The sequence below is a fragment of the Prionailurus bengalensis genome, chromosome E4, assembly GCF_016509475.1.
Source record: "Prionailurus bengalensis isolate Pbe53 chromosome E4, Fcat_Pben_1.1_paternal_pri, whole genome shotgun sequence".
NCBI classification, from domain to species: Eukaryota; Metazoa; Chordata; class Mammalia; order Carnivora; family Felidae; genus Prionailurus; species Prionailurus bengalensis.
In genome coordinates, this window is record NC_057360.1 from 68,109,524 (window position 1) to 68,122,720 (window position 13,197).

Here is a 13,197-nt window from a genome sequence, read left to right on the forward strand (position 1 = left end):
CCCTGTTGCCCCCCCACCGCCCCTGTTCCTCAGAGGGAGCACTGCCAGCTGGGAGCTGGCAGAGCCTGGCCCACGTCTGCTTCTCCCGTCCCGTCCCCTGGAGCAGGAAGACACAGGCAGAGCAGCAGGCACGCAAGAGGCGGTTTATTGACAGGGGACACCCCAGGGCGGCCTCCCTTTGGCTGCTCGGGGTCACGTGCGCGAGTTCCTCTCCTCGTCTTCGTTCTCCAGGAGGTAGGCTGGCCGGTAGGTGGGCTGGCCCCCCGGGCTCAGGCACTTCAGGGCCGGGTTCCTCACGGTGTTCTCGCGGCCCCCCAGCGACGTGTAGCTGGAGCAGGGAGGAGGCAGGCGAGTTCGGGGCAGGCTCTCCCCACCGCAGTGCCCCCACCTCGTCCCCACGCCCACGACACCCGTCCTCTGCCAGCACCCTTACCCTCGGTCATATAGGACACAGTACGGGACAAACAGCTGCCGCAGGAAGTCCCAGATGTCTCTGTAGGTCCAGTCCTGGGGGTCAGAGTGGGGTCACAAAGTCCCCCCTCCCACACTGCGGCCTGCCGCCTGGGCAGGGGCCCGCCTAGAGCTCTTCTGCTTCCCGGGCTCTGAGGGAGGCCTCCTGTGGGATTCTCTGGGATTCTCCGGGATTCTCCGGCACAGCCTGCTGGGTGCGGCCACGCAACGCAAAACGGGAAACCTTTGCCCGCCTCCCTCCGCCCCCAAGCCACCCCCCAGGGACCGGCGTGCTCCAGGACGGACGTGGTTGTGTCCAGGAGTCCACGCAGCCCGCTGCGTCTCCAGCTGGGCCGTCTAACGTGGCCACGGCTGGATATGGGGTTAGTGCCTCTGAAGAAGCGAATTCTGAAGGGTATTTAATTTTTAAAATTAAGATATAACACCCACACCACAGAATTCGTCACACTTGGAGCGCACCACTCAGTGGTTTGGGGTCATTCTTTCTTTCATTTCAGTAGGTTGTAATTTGAGTATCGATAAGAGGCTAGTGGCTGCCATTCTGGGCAGTGCAGACCTAAAGGTAGAAAGCACAAGCCCGCCACTGAATCGGTGCTCCCTACAGAATGGTCAGAAAGCTGAGCGGCCGAGCAGCACAGCCTCCCTTGGGTGATGGGGGTCCCTCACGCGAGCCCCGGGCTCCCACCTCTCCCACGTGGGGGGCCAGGGCGCAATGAGCGACAGGGGTCGGGAGACGGGAGGCGCTGCGGCCCCCTCCCCGTTACCAGCAGCGGGTTGACGCGCACGAAGGCAGGCCAGCCGGGGTCCGTGGGGCTGAAGGGGTGGAGGCTGCAGGAGTAGGGGTCGGTGCGGCGGGTGCCCATCAGGACGGCCTCCAGCCGGGGGTGCCGGGCCTGCAGCTCACACAGGGCCTGCTTCATGTGGCCCTCGGCCTCCAGCACCTGCAGATTATACCTGAGGAGGGGAGGGGCGGGGGTCAGAAGCGGGCACTGCTGAGCCGCACCCGGAGCCCACACTTCCGGGCCCTTAGTACCTCTTGATGGTGTCCTGTAGGAACTGCTCCAGCTCGGGGAAGGGGGAGATGTTGCGGATGTACAGGATCTGGAGGGGCTCCTGAGTATCGGGGCGTGTCCTGGGGAGGGGAGGACGCACAGGCTTGGCAGAGCAGTGCTCCCCAGAGAGCTCGCACACTGTTCTCTCTGCTCCTGGATGGGCTGTGACCTCCCTGTGCTCAGGGCCGGGGGCCTACACGGCCACCCAGGGCCACCCAGGGCCACCCGGATGTCAGATGCTCACTCAATGTGGCGGGGAAGAGTGTGGAGAGGTCACCACGGCTCCCTCCCTCCCAAACCACACCTGGCGGCCCTCTCCCTCCTTGCTGCCTTCGCCCCGGGCCGTGGGCTCACCTCTGCACGGCCGCGTGGAAGAGGTGCAGGAGGGCCGTGCAGTCCTTGCCTCCATTGAAGCCCACACAAAGGTGGCTGAGGTCGTACTGAGCCAGGGCGGTCTCAATGGTCTGCAGGGCGCCTGCCACCTTCCCCCCCAGAGGAGACCCTGCAAGGAGACAGACGAGAAGATACGTACACGTGACCGTCAGAGGGCAGTGGGGGGGGGGGGGGGCCACACCGCTCTGGCCTGAAGCCTCTCCAGGCTTCCCAGTGTTCCCAGAGTAAAGGCCGGAGTCCTACATGCCCTTCAGAGTCTGTCCCGGCCTGCCATTCAGAACCCTTCACCTCAGTGTCTTCCCTCGGGGGGCCCTGCTTTCCTTCGTTCCCCTGAACCCCATCCTGTTTGCTCTCGCCCACCTCCCGGTGGGGCCCAATCCTCCTCATCGGCCCACATGTCCGACACTCGCCCAGCAGACTGTATTTAACGTACATATGCCCAGGTCAAGGCTGACCTCCCCACCGTGGAGGCCGCTGAGACCGATGTCTCGTGCCCGACGCCTACCTTTCTTGTTACACTGCCGGCCCAGAAGGCCGTGGTGCGTAACACACTGTCCTGTTGAGTCGGTCCGCAGTACCCAGCACAGTGCTGGCAGGAGCGGGCACCCGGTTGACATTTACTGGAAGAATGACCGACGGCACCAGAGCTAACCCCCCTCTCTCAGACCCTACATTCCCGAGACCTGGGCAGGGGTGGGGTGGGCACATGCAGCCCCCCCCCCCAGGCCCCTACCTGATTCCGCGAGCTGGTAGACAGCCTCCCTGGCCTGCCCCACGGCGTCGGGCACGTAGGGGACCAGCGATCCCGGGGGCAGACGGGCAGTCAGGTAGGCCAGGCACTCCTCCAGCGGCCCCTCTTCCTCCGAGTCCAGCGACAGCTTCACCCGATAGTAGTTGCTGCCCCAGTCGGGGTAGGAGCCCAGGCCGAGCCTGCGCCCAAAGTGGGCCTGCGCCTCAGCCAGCACGGGGGCGATGGAGGCCTCGTCGGCGGCCACGTACAGCTCCCGCAGGTGGAACTGTACCGCCGTGTTTCGGAACAGCCCCTCCAGCCCCTCCAGCACCCGCCGCAGCAGCTCGGGAATGCCTGGGAAGAGGTAGACATTTCGGACGGAGACCAGCGGGAACGTGAAGGGCCGGCCCGTGTGAGGGTCTGTGCCGTAGTGCAGGCGGGCGGAGGAGGGCACCACGGACAGCTTCTCGCAGCCCTTCCCTCCGAGGGCTCGGATGGCCGCTTCCAGCTCGGGGTGCGGCTTGAGCTCATCCCCGAAGGCCTGTGCTACCGCCTCAAAGGTCACATCATCGTGAGTGGGGCCGATGCCCCCTGCCGTGAGGACGTGGGTGAAGCGGCTGGAGAAAGAAGTGACCTCTGCCGCGATGGTGGCCACCTCGTCGGGTACGACAGAGACGCGGCACACCTGGACCCCCAGGGAGCGCAGTGTCCGGCATAGAAAGTAGGTGTTGGTGTCCTGAGTGTGTCCCTGGGAGATGAGATGGGGACGATGAGAGCGTCAGTGCTGCAGGACTCGAGGGCAAAGGGGAAGGGGTGACAGCCGTGTGGGGTATCGTGCTCTTTTGGGGGACGCTGCCTCGTGAGGCTCTAAAGCCTGGACTGGGTACGAGGGTGAGAAAATCCAGGTGAACAGCCAGGGGTCGCATGACCCACCTTGGGCCTCCTTCTCCGTGCTTTGACCTTGACCTCATCTATGCCTGAGGATTCGGTGGCCAATTTTATGTGGACGACCCATCCACTTCCTCCCCAACCCTGACGGTTTCAGCTCCCTGGCTCCGCCTACCTATCGGGCATCTCTGCTGTATTCCTGGCCGTTGTCACTTTGGCCAGTGGCCTCCCCAGACACTGTCCACCGCCAGTGAGGCCCTCCTACCGTCAAGTGTACTGAAATGTCTCCCCATCTGCTCTCTTCTCTTGGTCCCTACTGCCGCCGGGCAGGTCCTTGGCACCTGTCATCTGGACATTGTCGAGGCCCCCTGGCCAGGCTCCCGGCCGCCAGCCCCAGCGCTCTGCCCAGTGCCTTTTGACTAACCTTTCTAATGTGTTACTGGGATTGCATCACTCTTGGGCTCAAAAGCCCTGTGTTGTTTCCAAACATATACAGAATAAAGTTCACATTCCTTTGCAGAACATTTGAGGCTGCCTGCGGTGTGCACACGGTCTTCCTTTGCAGCCCCTTCTCCTTCGGCTTCTCTCCAGAGGGCTTAGCGGACAAGGGTTACTTGGAGTAAGAGGGACTCAGGTTGGAATCTCCCCTCTACCACCTCCTGGCTATGGAACCTTGGACAAGCTAGCTTCTCGGTCTCATAATCTATTAATTGACATTTATAATAAAAGTATTGAACCTCAGGGGATTGTTCTAAGGGTTAGTAAAACCGCACATGTGATCTAGAAGCACAGTCGCGGGCCCTAGTAAGCACTCAAAAAGGAGGGGTCAAGATCACTACCTCAAACCCGATGCCTACCACGACCTTTAACAAGATTTCCCTCGATTGTTCAGAAGAATCCGACGGATTTCTTCCGTCCAGTAGTTTCCTTCTATTTCGCTTACTCACTCTGCCAAGTGCCTTGGGTCGTTTTCCAAACAGGCTGGCTGTAACTCTTCAATAACACATGCACCTGTACCCCCTTCACAAGTCGGACTCCCCGTCATTTCTGTGAAGCCCCTCCTACTCCTATCAAGTTGCTGGACAAACTGAAGCCACCTTGCTACAAGTTTTCACCAGAGTGATGGAAAGCACAAGGGTCACTTTCCCTCTAACGTGCTGGGCTCACTCCAGGACTCCACGGCAGCAAGGGGGCTCCCGCCCTGGCCTGCCTTCCCTCAACAGATCGTGCAGCAGGATCTTAAGGACGGGAGCACGCCACGCACCCCCCTTCTGTCCCAGACGCACCTTGAGGATCTCATCTCCAACAATGATGATGCCCGCCGTCACGCTGCGCCCTGAGGGAGGTTCAGAGGCCCTAGATGCCATGGTCCTGCCTTCTCTGCCCCTCTGCAAGGCCCTCCAGTAGCCACCCAGGGCCCCAAATAGGGGTCGAAAGCACGGGAGTCGCGCCAGGTCTACAGGGCACTGGGGGCCATAGCCTGGGAACAGGGGGGTCCGGGGTCAAGGGAACCTGGAGGAGCCAGAAAGGACATTGGGGGAGAGCAGGAGTGCATGTTCTTTTTTCCTTAGAGGGAGACCTCGCCGGGCCCTTGACAAGCGACTCCTTTATCCCTGCCTTCAACGGACGTGTTCTCACCCCATCCCAGCCTCTTCACAAGCTTGGCTCTGGTCTCCTTAAAGCGTCCTGCTCTCCCGAGCACCTACCACTTTACGTAGGTCTCCCGCGCGCCGAGCTCGGCCCCCCCTGGCCGGCGACAGCCCGGCAGCCTGCACCTTTAAGTATCTCTCCTCTTTGGGGACCGGTCCCTTTAAGCGTCTCGACCCCCCCCCCTCCCCCCGCCCTTAAACGCGGCCCCTCCCTCCGCCGCGGGCCGAGCTCAGGCGCCGGGCCCGCCGGGGCCCGCACCCTTTCTGGCCTGCAGTCCCCGTCCCCGCCACCCCGCCCCCGCGCGCCCAGCTGCCCCGGGTCCCCACCTGCCTTCCCGGCCGGCGCCCTCCGCTCCCGCACGGCCCCGGGCGGCTTCCGCACGCAGCGTCCCGCCTTGGATCGCGCCTGCCACGTCAGTTGGCCATCTCGGCTGTCGCTCAGACTGCCTCCGAGGGCCCACGGGTGCAGGCGGCCGTCGCTCGCCAGCCCCAGCCCGGGGGCGGGAGCAGCGCGGGGTTGTTATTGGCGACAAGCACGTGGTCACCCTCACCCGGAACTGCGGGGGCGGGGCCGACGGGGGCGGGGGGGACCTCGGCTGCTGCTCCTGGTGCTGGCGGGAAAGGGAGGTGTGATTCTTTTTTTTTTTTTTTTTTGAATTTTATTTTTTATTATTTTTTTTCAACGTTTATTTATTTTTGGGACAGAGAGAGACAGAGCATGAACGGGGGAGGGGCAGAGAGAGAGGGAGACACAGAATCGGAAACAGGTTCCAGGCTCCGAGCCATCAGCCCAGAGCCTGACGCGGGGCTCGAACTCACGGACCGCGAGATCGTGACCTGGCTGAAGTCGGAGGCTTAACCGACTGCGCCACCCAGGCGCCCCAAGGGAGGTGTGATTCTAACCTCGGTCCCGTTTTCGGGTTCTTGTGTGCAGTGCTAGCGGTCTTTAACCCCGACTCGAATTCTAGGCAAAGGGGATTTATCTTGTAGCGCATGGCCCTTCGAGGGACACCAAGTATCAGCATTGGCCGTGAAGTAGGGAGAGCTTGGAGAGGACTTTTTAGTGCGTGGAACTTTCATTTATTTTTTTCTTTTTAAATGTTTATTTCTTTTTTTAAGTCCTTCCCTGTCAGCAATTATTTTTTTATTAATTCATTTATTGTTTAATTTACATCCAAGTTAGCATATAGCGCAACAGCGATTTCGGGAGTAGATTCCTTAGTGCCCCTTCCCCATTTAGCCCACACCCCTCCCACCACCCCTCCAGTAACCCTGTTTGTTCTCCGTATTTAAGAGTCTTTTATGTTTTGTCCCCCTCCCTGTTTTTATATTCTTTTTGCTTCCCTTCCCTTTTGTTCATGTTTTGTCTCTTAAAGTCCTCATATGGGTGAAGTCATATAATTTTTGTCTTTTTCTGACTAATTCCTCTCAGCATAATACCCTCCAGTTCCATCCACGTAGCTGCAAATGGCAAGATTTCATTCTTTTTGATTGCCGAGTAATACTCCATCGTGTATATAGACCACATCTTCTTTGTCCATTCATCCTTCGATGGACATTTGGGCTCCTTCCATCCTTTGGCTGTTGTCGATAGCGCTGCTGTCAACGTGGGGGTGCATGTGTCCCTTCGAAACAGCCCACCTGTATCCCTTGGATAAGTACCTAGTAGTGCAATTGCTGGGTGGTAGGGTAGTTCTACTTTTAATTTTTTCAGGAACCTCCACGCTGTTTTCCAGAACGGCTGCACCAGTTTGCATTCCCACCAGCAGTCCGCACCCTCGCCAACATCTGTTGTTGCCCGAGTTGTTAATGTTAGCCATTCTGACAGGTGTGAGGTAGCATCCCATTGTGGTTTTGATTTGTGTTTCCCTGATGATGAGTGATGTTGAGCATTTTTTCATGTGTCGGTTGGCCGTCTGGATGTCTTCTTTGGAGAAGTATCTATTCATATCTTTTGCGCATTTCTTCACCGGATTATTTATTTTTTGGGTGTTGAGTTTGACAAGTTCTTTCTAGATTTTGGATACTAACCCTTTATCTGATATGCCGTTTGCAGACATCTTCTCCCATTCTGTCGGTTGCCTTTTAGTTTTGCTGATTGTTTCCTTCGCCGTGCAGAAGCTTTTTACTTTGATGAGGTCCCAATAGTTCATGTTTGCTTTTGTTTCCCTTGCCTCTGGAGACACTTGAGTAAGAAGTTGCGATGGCCAAGATCAAAGAGGTTTTTGCCTGCTTTCTCCTTGAGGCTTTTGATGGCTTCCTGTTTTACATTGAGGTCTTTCATTCATTTTGAGTTTGTTTTTGTGTATGGTGTAAGAAAGTGGTCCGGGTTCATTCTTCTGCATGTTGCTGTCCAGTTTTCCCAGTACGACTTGCTGAAGAGACTGTCTTTGTTCCATTGGATATTCTTTCCTGCTTTGTCAAAGATTATTTGGCCGTATGTTTGTGGGTCCATTTCTAGGTTCTCTATTCTGTTCCATTGATCTGAGTGTCTGTTTTCGTGCCAAAAAATGTGTATTTTTGAGACAGAGCGAGAGCTCACGCAGTGGAGGGGCAGAGAGAGAGGGAGACACAGAACCCGAAGCAGGCTCCAGGCTCTGAGCTGTCAGCACAGAGCCCGACGCAGGGCTTAAACTCAGGAACCGTAAGATCATGACCTGAGCTGAAGTCAGAGGCTTAACCACTGAGCAATCTAGGCATCCCAGCTTTCATTTATTTCTATTATAAACGGTAAAGCTATGTACTTAACCCTCTTGACAAGAAAAAGCCTAACTCCCCCCCCCCCCACACACACACCCGCCGCCCCATCCGGATAGTCCTTAATTTGAACATCACCTTTGCCAATTTGGGTCTTCTAGGTACCAGTGAGGGCAGTGACTAGGGGATGCCACGTGTCCACTTTCGATTCTTACATCATCCTAGCTTACTCTCATTTCAGTTGCCTTTGATCTAAAAGTGCTTCTTAAATTTTAATGTTTGATCATCTGGGACCCTCCTTTTAAAAATTTGTTTTAATTTTTTAAAATAATCTCTATGCCCAACATGGGACTTGAACTGACGGCCGGGAGAGAGTTGCATGCTGTATGGACTGCACCAGCCAGGCTCCCCATCTGGGACTTTAATATGCTGATTAAGTCTCCCCCATTCAAGCTCAGGGAGCTTGAGATCTGCATTTAACAAGCTCTCCTGTCATGCTGACGCTGCTGGTACCTGGACTCTGTTTTCTGTAGTAAACGCTACAGAAAATTCATGCACCACTGGGAGGACAGCCGAACCACACCCACCCTCATTTTATTCTCCTAAAGCCCCAGATAGATGATACCCGTTTTACAGATGGGCAACAGGCTAAGAAAAAGGAAGGGATGCCATCCAGCGACCCCAAAACAAAAAACAAAGGTAGAGCCAGACTTCTAGACTATTCTTTCTCAAGCGATCAGCCCTGTGTGTGTTTTTCAATTAAAAGAACCTCAGCTCAAAAGAAAAAAAAAATTTTTTTTTAAGATTTTAAAGTGATCTCTGCACCCCGCGTGGGGTTCAAACTCACGACCCCAAGATCCAGAGTTCTGTGCTGTACCAACTGGCCCAGCCAGATGCCCCTATAAAGCGAATTTAAAGGCAAAACAAAAGTCCCACTTGCCTAACAATAAGTCACATGACCCATCATCCTTACTAGCAATGGTGATAGTGTCTCCCCACCCCCCGCCCCCAACAGCTCTGATCCAATCCTCTATCTGTGGGTTCTCAAGCTTGAGTGGGCGCCAGAATCACCTGGAGAGCCTGTTAAAACCTTGCTAGGCCTAACCGTCAGAGTTTCTGATTCAGCAGGTCTAGGGTGGAGTCCAATAATTTGCATTTCTAACAAGGCTTGAGGTGAAGTCATGCTCTGGTTCAGGGACCACAACTGAACTCCTGCCATAGTAGTAAATGGGTGGATGATGAGGGGGGGGGGGGGCAGGGAGATAATTTCCTTTATTTAGTACTGCTGTGATTTTTAAAGTAGAGGGCAAGCTATTATTTGGAAGAAGGCTTTCTTTTTTTTTTTTTTTTAAAGGTTTTATTTTGAAGTAATCTCCTCACCCAACATGGGACTCGCACTCACGACCCTGAGATCAAGGGTTGCATGCTCCACCGACTGAGCCAGCCAGGGGCCCCTCGGAGAAATGTTTTCTCAAACAACTACAGCTTATACCTGTTTCCCCAAAGGTTAGTACTCCAGCTACCTGCAGAAAAATGCTTGAAATTCCCACATCCAGGCCACACCCCAGACCAATTAAGTCAACATCTCTCAGGGTCGGCTCAGGCACCAGAACTTGCCAGGAAAAACAGCAGGGGCTGCCCTCCACGCCCCCCTCTCCTGCCCCCAGGTGTGCCTGAGCCTTGGGCCCGGCAGGAAGGGGGCACAGGGCAGCCTCTGGCTGACGGCCTCCTCCCTTCACCCTCTCGTGCCCTTCAGATACCAGGACTACGGTGAAGGCGCCATCCCGGGCTGTAGGAAATAGTTCGTTTGCTTCCCTGAGGTGATGTCTCCACACAGCCTTTAGCTCAGGCTAATAGAGCAGCACATCGTTTCAGATGTTTGACAGAAAGTCTGCTTGAAGTAGGTTAAAAACCAGTTACACGAATGTTGAAACGACCCTCATTATTAGCAAAGAGCTGGGCTTCATGATCTAAGCGAAGGGGGCACAGCCACAAACAGGGTGCTGCTCGCAGCGATCCCAAGAGGGGAGACCTCGACAAGCAAAGAATCAGACCGTAAAAACTTCCTCTTTAATCAAGGCTTTTTAACACGGAACGGGTTTCTTGAATAAAACGGACAGTTTCCAGTACAATGAAACATGAACCACCATACAACATACAACACCTGGCAGGAAGAAACAAAACGGCAGGTTTACGCAATCCCTGCCACGGCCACGGCCACATGCTAGAGGAGCCGCTTCCTCCATCTACCAAGTGTGTTCTGCAGGATACAGAGCTCGGCAGGGCTTCTGGGGTCACGCTCGGCCGAGGCTGCAGCCCGAACGGCGCTCAGCCGGCTGGGCCGTGCTGCTGTTGGCTCAGGCGAAGCGGTCACCAGCACAGACAGTCTGAACATCCTTTCAATATCAAAGTGGGAAGCAAGAAGGCAATGGAATAATGTCACCCGAAGATGTCGTTAGCACGTGAGGACAGCTGTGCGAAGCCCGAGGCCGAAAGGTGGCTGCCGGCTTCATTTCTTTGGCTTCTTGGGCAGTGGTCGCCGGAACAACAAGATGTGAGGTTCTGAAAGAGCGAGTGAAACCTAAGAGGCAAGCTCACACTCGTGTGCGCACAGCCTACGCTCTCCCACCCGCACCTCCCAGAGACAGCGATCAGATCTTCAGGACTAAATTACGACGTCAGCACGCGGCCTTAGAAACAAACCCCAAAGCTGAGCCTGTCTGCCGAGTACAGAATTGTTAATATCAGTTCTTTTGCTACGTTTGTGCAGCCCCGGGGGAGCCCTTTATTAGTTTTGCCTGGCAGCTCGGTGTCTGGTGTCTTATCAAGAAATACACTTTCCTTGGCTTATTTGGATAACATCCAAGAGCTCACTTTCTGATGGAGAATGACGAAGGAGCCACAGCCTCCTCCGGGGTATACGTGGCCTTAAAAAAAAAGACTACGCTCGGACGAAGTTAGAGATTAAAAGAGGTTTTTTTCAGTGACACCTTGTCTCTGAACTTCCCATCTGACACTTTACTCTTATTTCTGGTCACTTCAGTTCTTCTAGACGGCTGGTGAGGAACCAATAAACCACCGTTACCTTCCCCTGACTTCTTTGGGTTCTGCGATCTTATTGCTCTTTCTTGCCCTCAGTGAAGGAACCCGTATGATTGCTCTCAGCCACTGCACCAACCTGGTTCGTGGATCATATAATGGACCCATCCCTGACTCTGCTGAACGCCGAGATTCCGCCACTCAGATTCAGACATCAAATGGGTTTTAGGGACCAGCTTGGCTATGTCCTTGGGCAACATGACGTGCCTGTAACAGAAACATGGACAGGTGGGGGGACTCCCATCAGTAGTGGGGACAGTCCGTTAGACAAGTGCTTACATACAAAGCCAAGAGAGGAAAGAAAGGAAAAATTGGTTTCTGATAGTAGGGAGTTTATATACATTTATTGTGGGGTAAAGGCAGCTAGAATTAAAGGCCAGGTTCTGCAAATCCTCCTGCAAGTACATCACAAAGCACGAATTAATGAGCAACGCAAGCGAATGAGCACCTAACTTCCAGGCACCGTTGATGCACTGCCTCTGGCCTCCTGGAGCCCAGTCCCCTGCTTGATTACTCGGAATCAACAGAATGGCAGCCCCATAGCAGAGTGTTAATAACAGAGGTAGTTTCGAGAAGGATCGGTGAAGAAAGGCCTCTTACGGAGCGCTGTGTGGAAGAGCCCTCACGGAGGATGAACTGTCAACGTAAACCCTTTAAATCTATCCTCGATTTCATTTTCCTGACTCTGAAGGGATGTGCCATGAGACTTCCCCGGGGAAACGCCTTGTCTTCTTAACCAAGGATAAGTCTCCTCTCGTGGCAAAAAAGTATTACTCTGCCACGAATCCTGATACACTTCATCATGCTCGGTGAAAATACACTAAGCGCTCCCCGTGCTAGTAACAGAGATGCTTCCCAGAGACATGATTCTAGTCTAAGTATCTGAAAATAGCTTACATTCGAACAAGTCCCTGGCACATTGCACCAAACAGACCCCCTCACGACAAGCTGTTTCTCAAACCAAGATACCACTGCCAAGATCTACGACTTCCAGAGAGACGAAACTCGTGACCTCTCCCTAGTCCCACAGAGATGCTATAAGCGCTTAGTTCAGATGGGGAGGAAAAAGTTAACGGGCCCAGCGGAGCTGCGGGTCTTCCCCAAGCAGCTGGCGTCACCGCGGTCCTGTATCTGCACCTGTCAGCACGCACCGAGCCGGCCACAGGGCCCAGCCCCGCACTAGGCGGAAAAGAAACACAACCAAAGCAAGTTTGCATTGCACGTTCTTCAATTTTGGGGACAAGATACGAACTAGGAAGTTGTTTCAAGGATCATGCCCTCATTTGCAGAATCCTTGGTCTTCCCGAATCTTTCAACCTGGAATCACGGAGTTGGATGAACTCCAAACTCCGAGGCTCTGTAAGGACCCCCTTCTTCACCATCCGTGCCGAGCTCTGTTGCTCCCACATAACCTGCACCTATGTCCATCACGTCCCTTCTCGCCCTCTCTCTGAAGCCTGCAGCGTTTCCACAAACGTCTTGGGCTGCGGGGAGCAGAGGCCAGGGCTCATGCCCGCACTTAACACAACACCTGGAGGCGCTCCGTAACTGTTTCGAATGTTCGAAGGGCATCCGGCAGGCCCCTGCCAAGTCCTTTCTCAAAGCCCTCGGCCAACTTCACCCCCTCGCAGGTCCCGGAAGCCCCCTTCCTGAAACAAGCCCACGCCCCCTTTGCAGGAATCCGCGGGCACCTCTCGCGCCGCCGTGGCCACCTCCTCTCAGTAGGCCCCGGAGGCCCCGAGGTGTCGCCGCGACACCAGCAGTCTCCAGAAGGCAAGCACAACTCGCTCGGCCGAGGGGGCGGGGCCGTCAGCCTAGAGCCCCTAGCCACGCCCACTCCGAGTCCGCCACTTTCTACTTTCCCCGGGGCCGCCAGGCCCTGGCGCGTGCGCCGTACGCTCTCAGCGACCGTCCCCAGCCCGCGGCTCGGGTCTCCCGCGCATGCGCCGGTCCCGTCGCTTCAGCTCCGGTTCCTAACTCTTCTTGCCCTCACTTGTCGAAGTTCACAACCTCGCGGTGGGCCCCGCGCCGGCACTAACCGGTACTCGAACTCCTCGTCGTCGTATTTGTCCGAATAGTAAATCTGTTTGTGCGACATGACCGCTCGACCTGAGGATCGTCAGCCCCGCGCCGCCAACCTCCGAACAACTCCCAGCAGCACGCGCTCCCACCCACTTTGGCCTCGCTTTCAAACACGCCGCCCGCGCTTCCCATTGGT

The 13,197-nt window shown here is 55.6% G+C and overlaps 2 protein-coding genes across 6 annotated transcripts; both read right to left on the reverse strand.

Moving 5' to 3' along the window:
• Positions 1-123: 123 nt before the first annotated feature.
• Positions 124-5,619, reverse strand: FLAD1 (flavin adenine dinucleotide synthetase 1). 5 transcript variants are annotated; one of them, XM_043569432.1, is made up of 8 exons: positions 5,511-5,619; positions 4,821-5,046; positions 2,650-3,394; positions 1,878-2,025; positions 1,505-1,603; positions 1,236-1,425; positions 434-507; positions 124-328 (listed from the first exon to the last, which is right to left on the reverse strand). In XM_043569432.1, exons 2-8 carry the CDS (start codon positions 4,899-4,901, stop codon positions 193-195), a joined length of 1,473 nt encoding a protein of 490 aa, XP_043425367.1. In that variant the 5' UTR covers positions 4,902-5,046; positions 5,511-5,619; the 3' UTR covers positions 124-192. The 5 variants fall into 5 exon arrangements, 4 of the variants coding, with proteins under 4 accessions (XP_043425367.1, XP_043425366.1, XP_043425368.1 ...); XM_043569431.1 differs by lacking the exon at positions 5,511-5,619 and having other exon boundaries at positions 4,821-5,387; XR_006295530.1 differs by lacking the exon at positions 5,511-5,619 and having other exon boundaries at positions 214-328; positions 434-1,027; positions 4,821-5,350.
• Positions 5,620-9,928: 4,309 nt separating this feature from the next.
• Positions 9,929-13,131, reverse strand: CKS1B (CDC28 protein kinase regulatory subunit 1B). The gene is made up of 3 exons (XM_043569462.1): positions 13,019-13,131; positions 11,059-11,186; positions 9,929-10,442 (listed from the first exon to the last, which is right to left on the reverse strand). Exons 1-3 carry the CDS (start codon positions 13,075-13,077, stop codon positions 10,390-10,392), a joined length of 240 nt encoding a protein of 79 aa, XP_043425397.1. The 5' UTR covers positions 13,078-13,131; the 3' UTR covers positions 9,929-10,389.
• Positions 13,132-13,197: the final 66 nt, after the last annotated feature.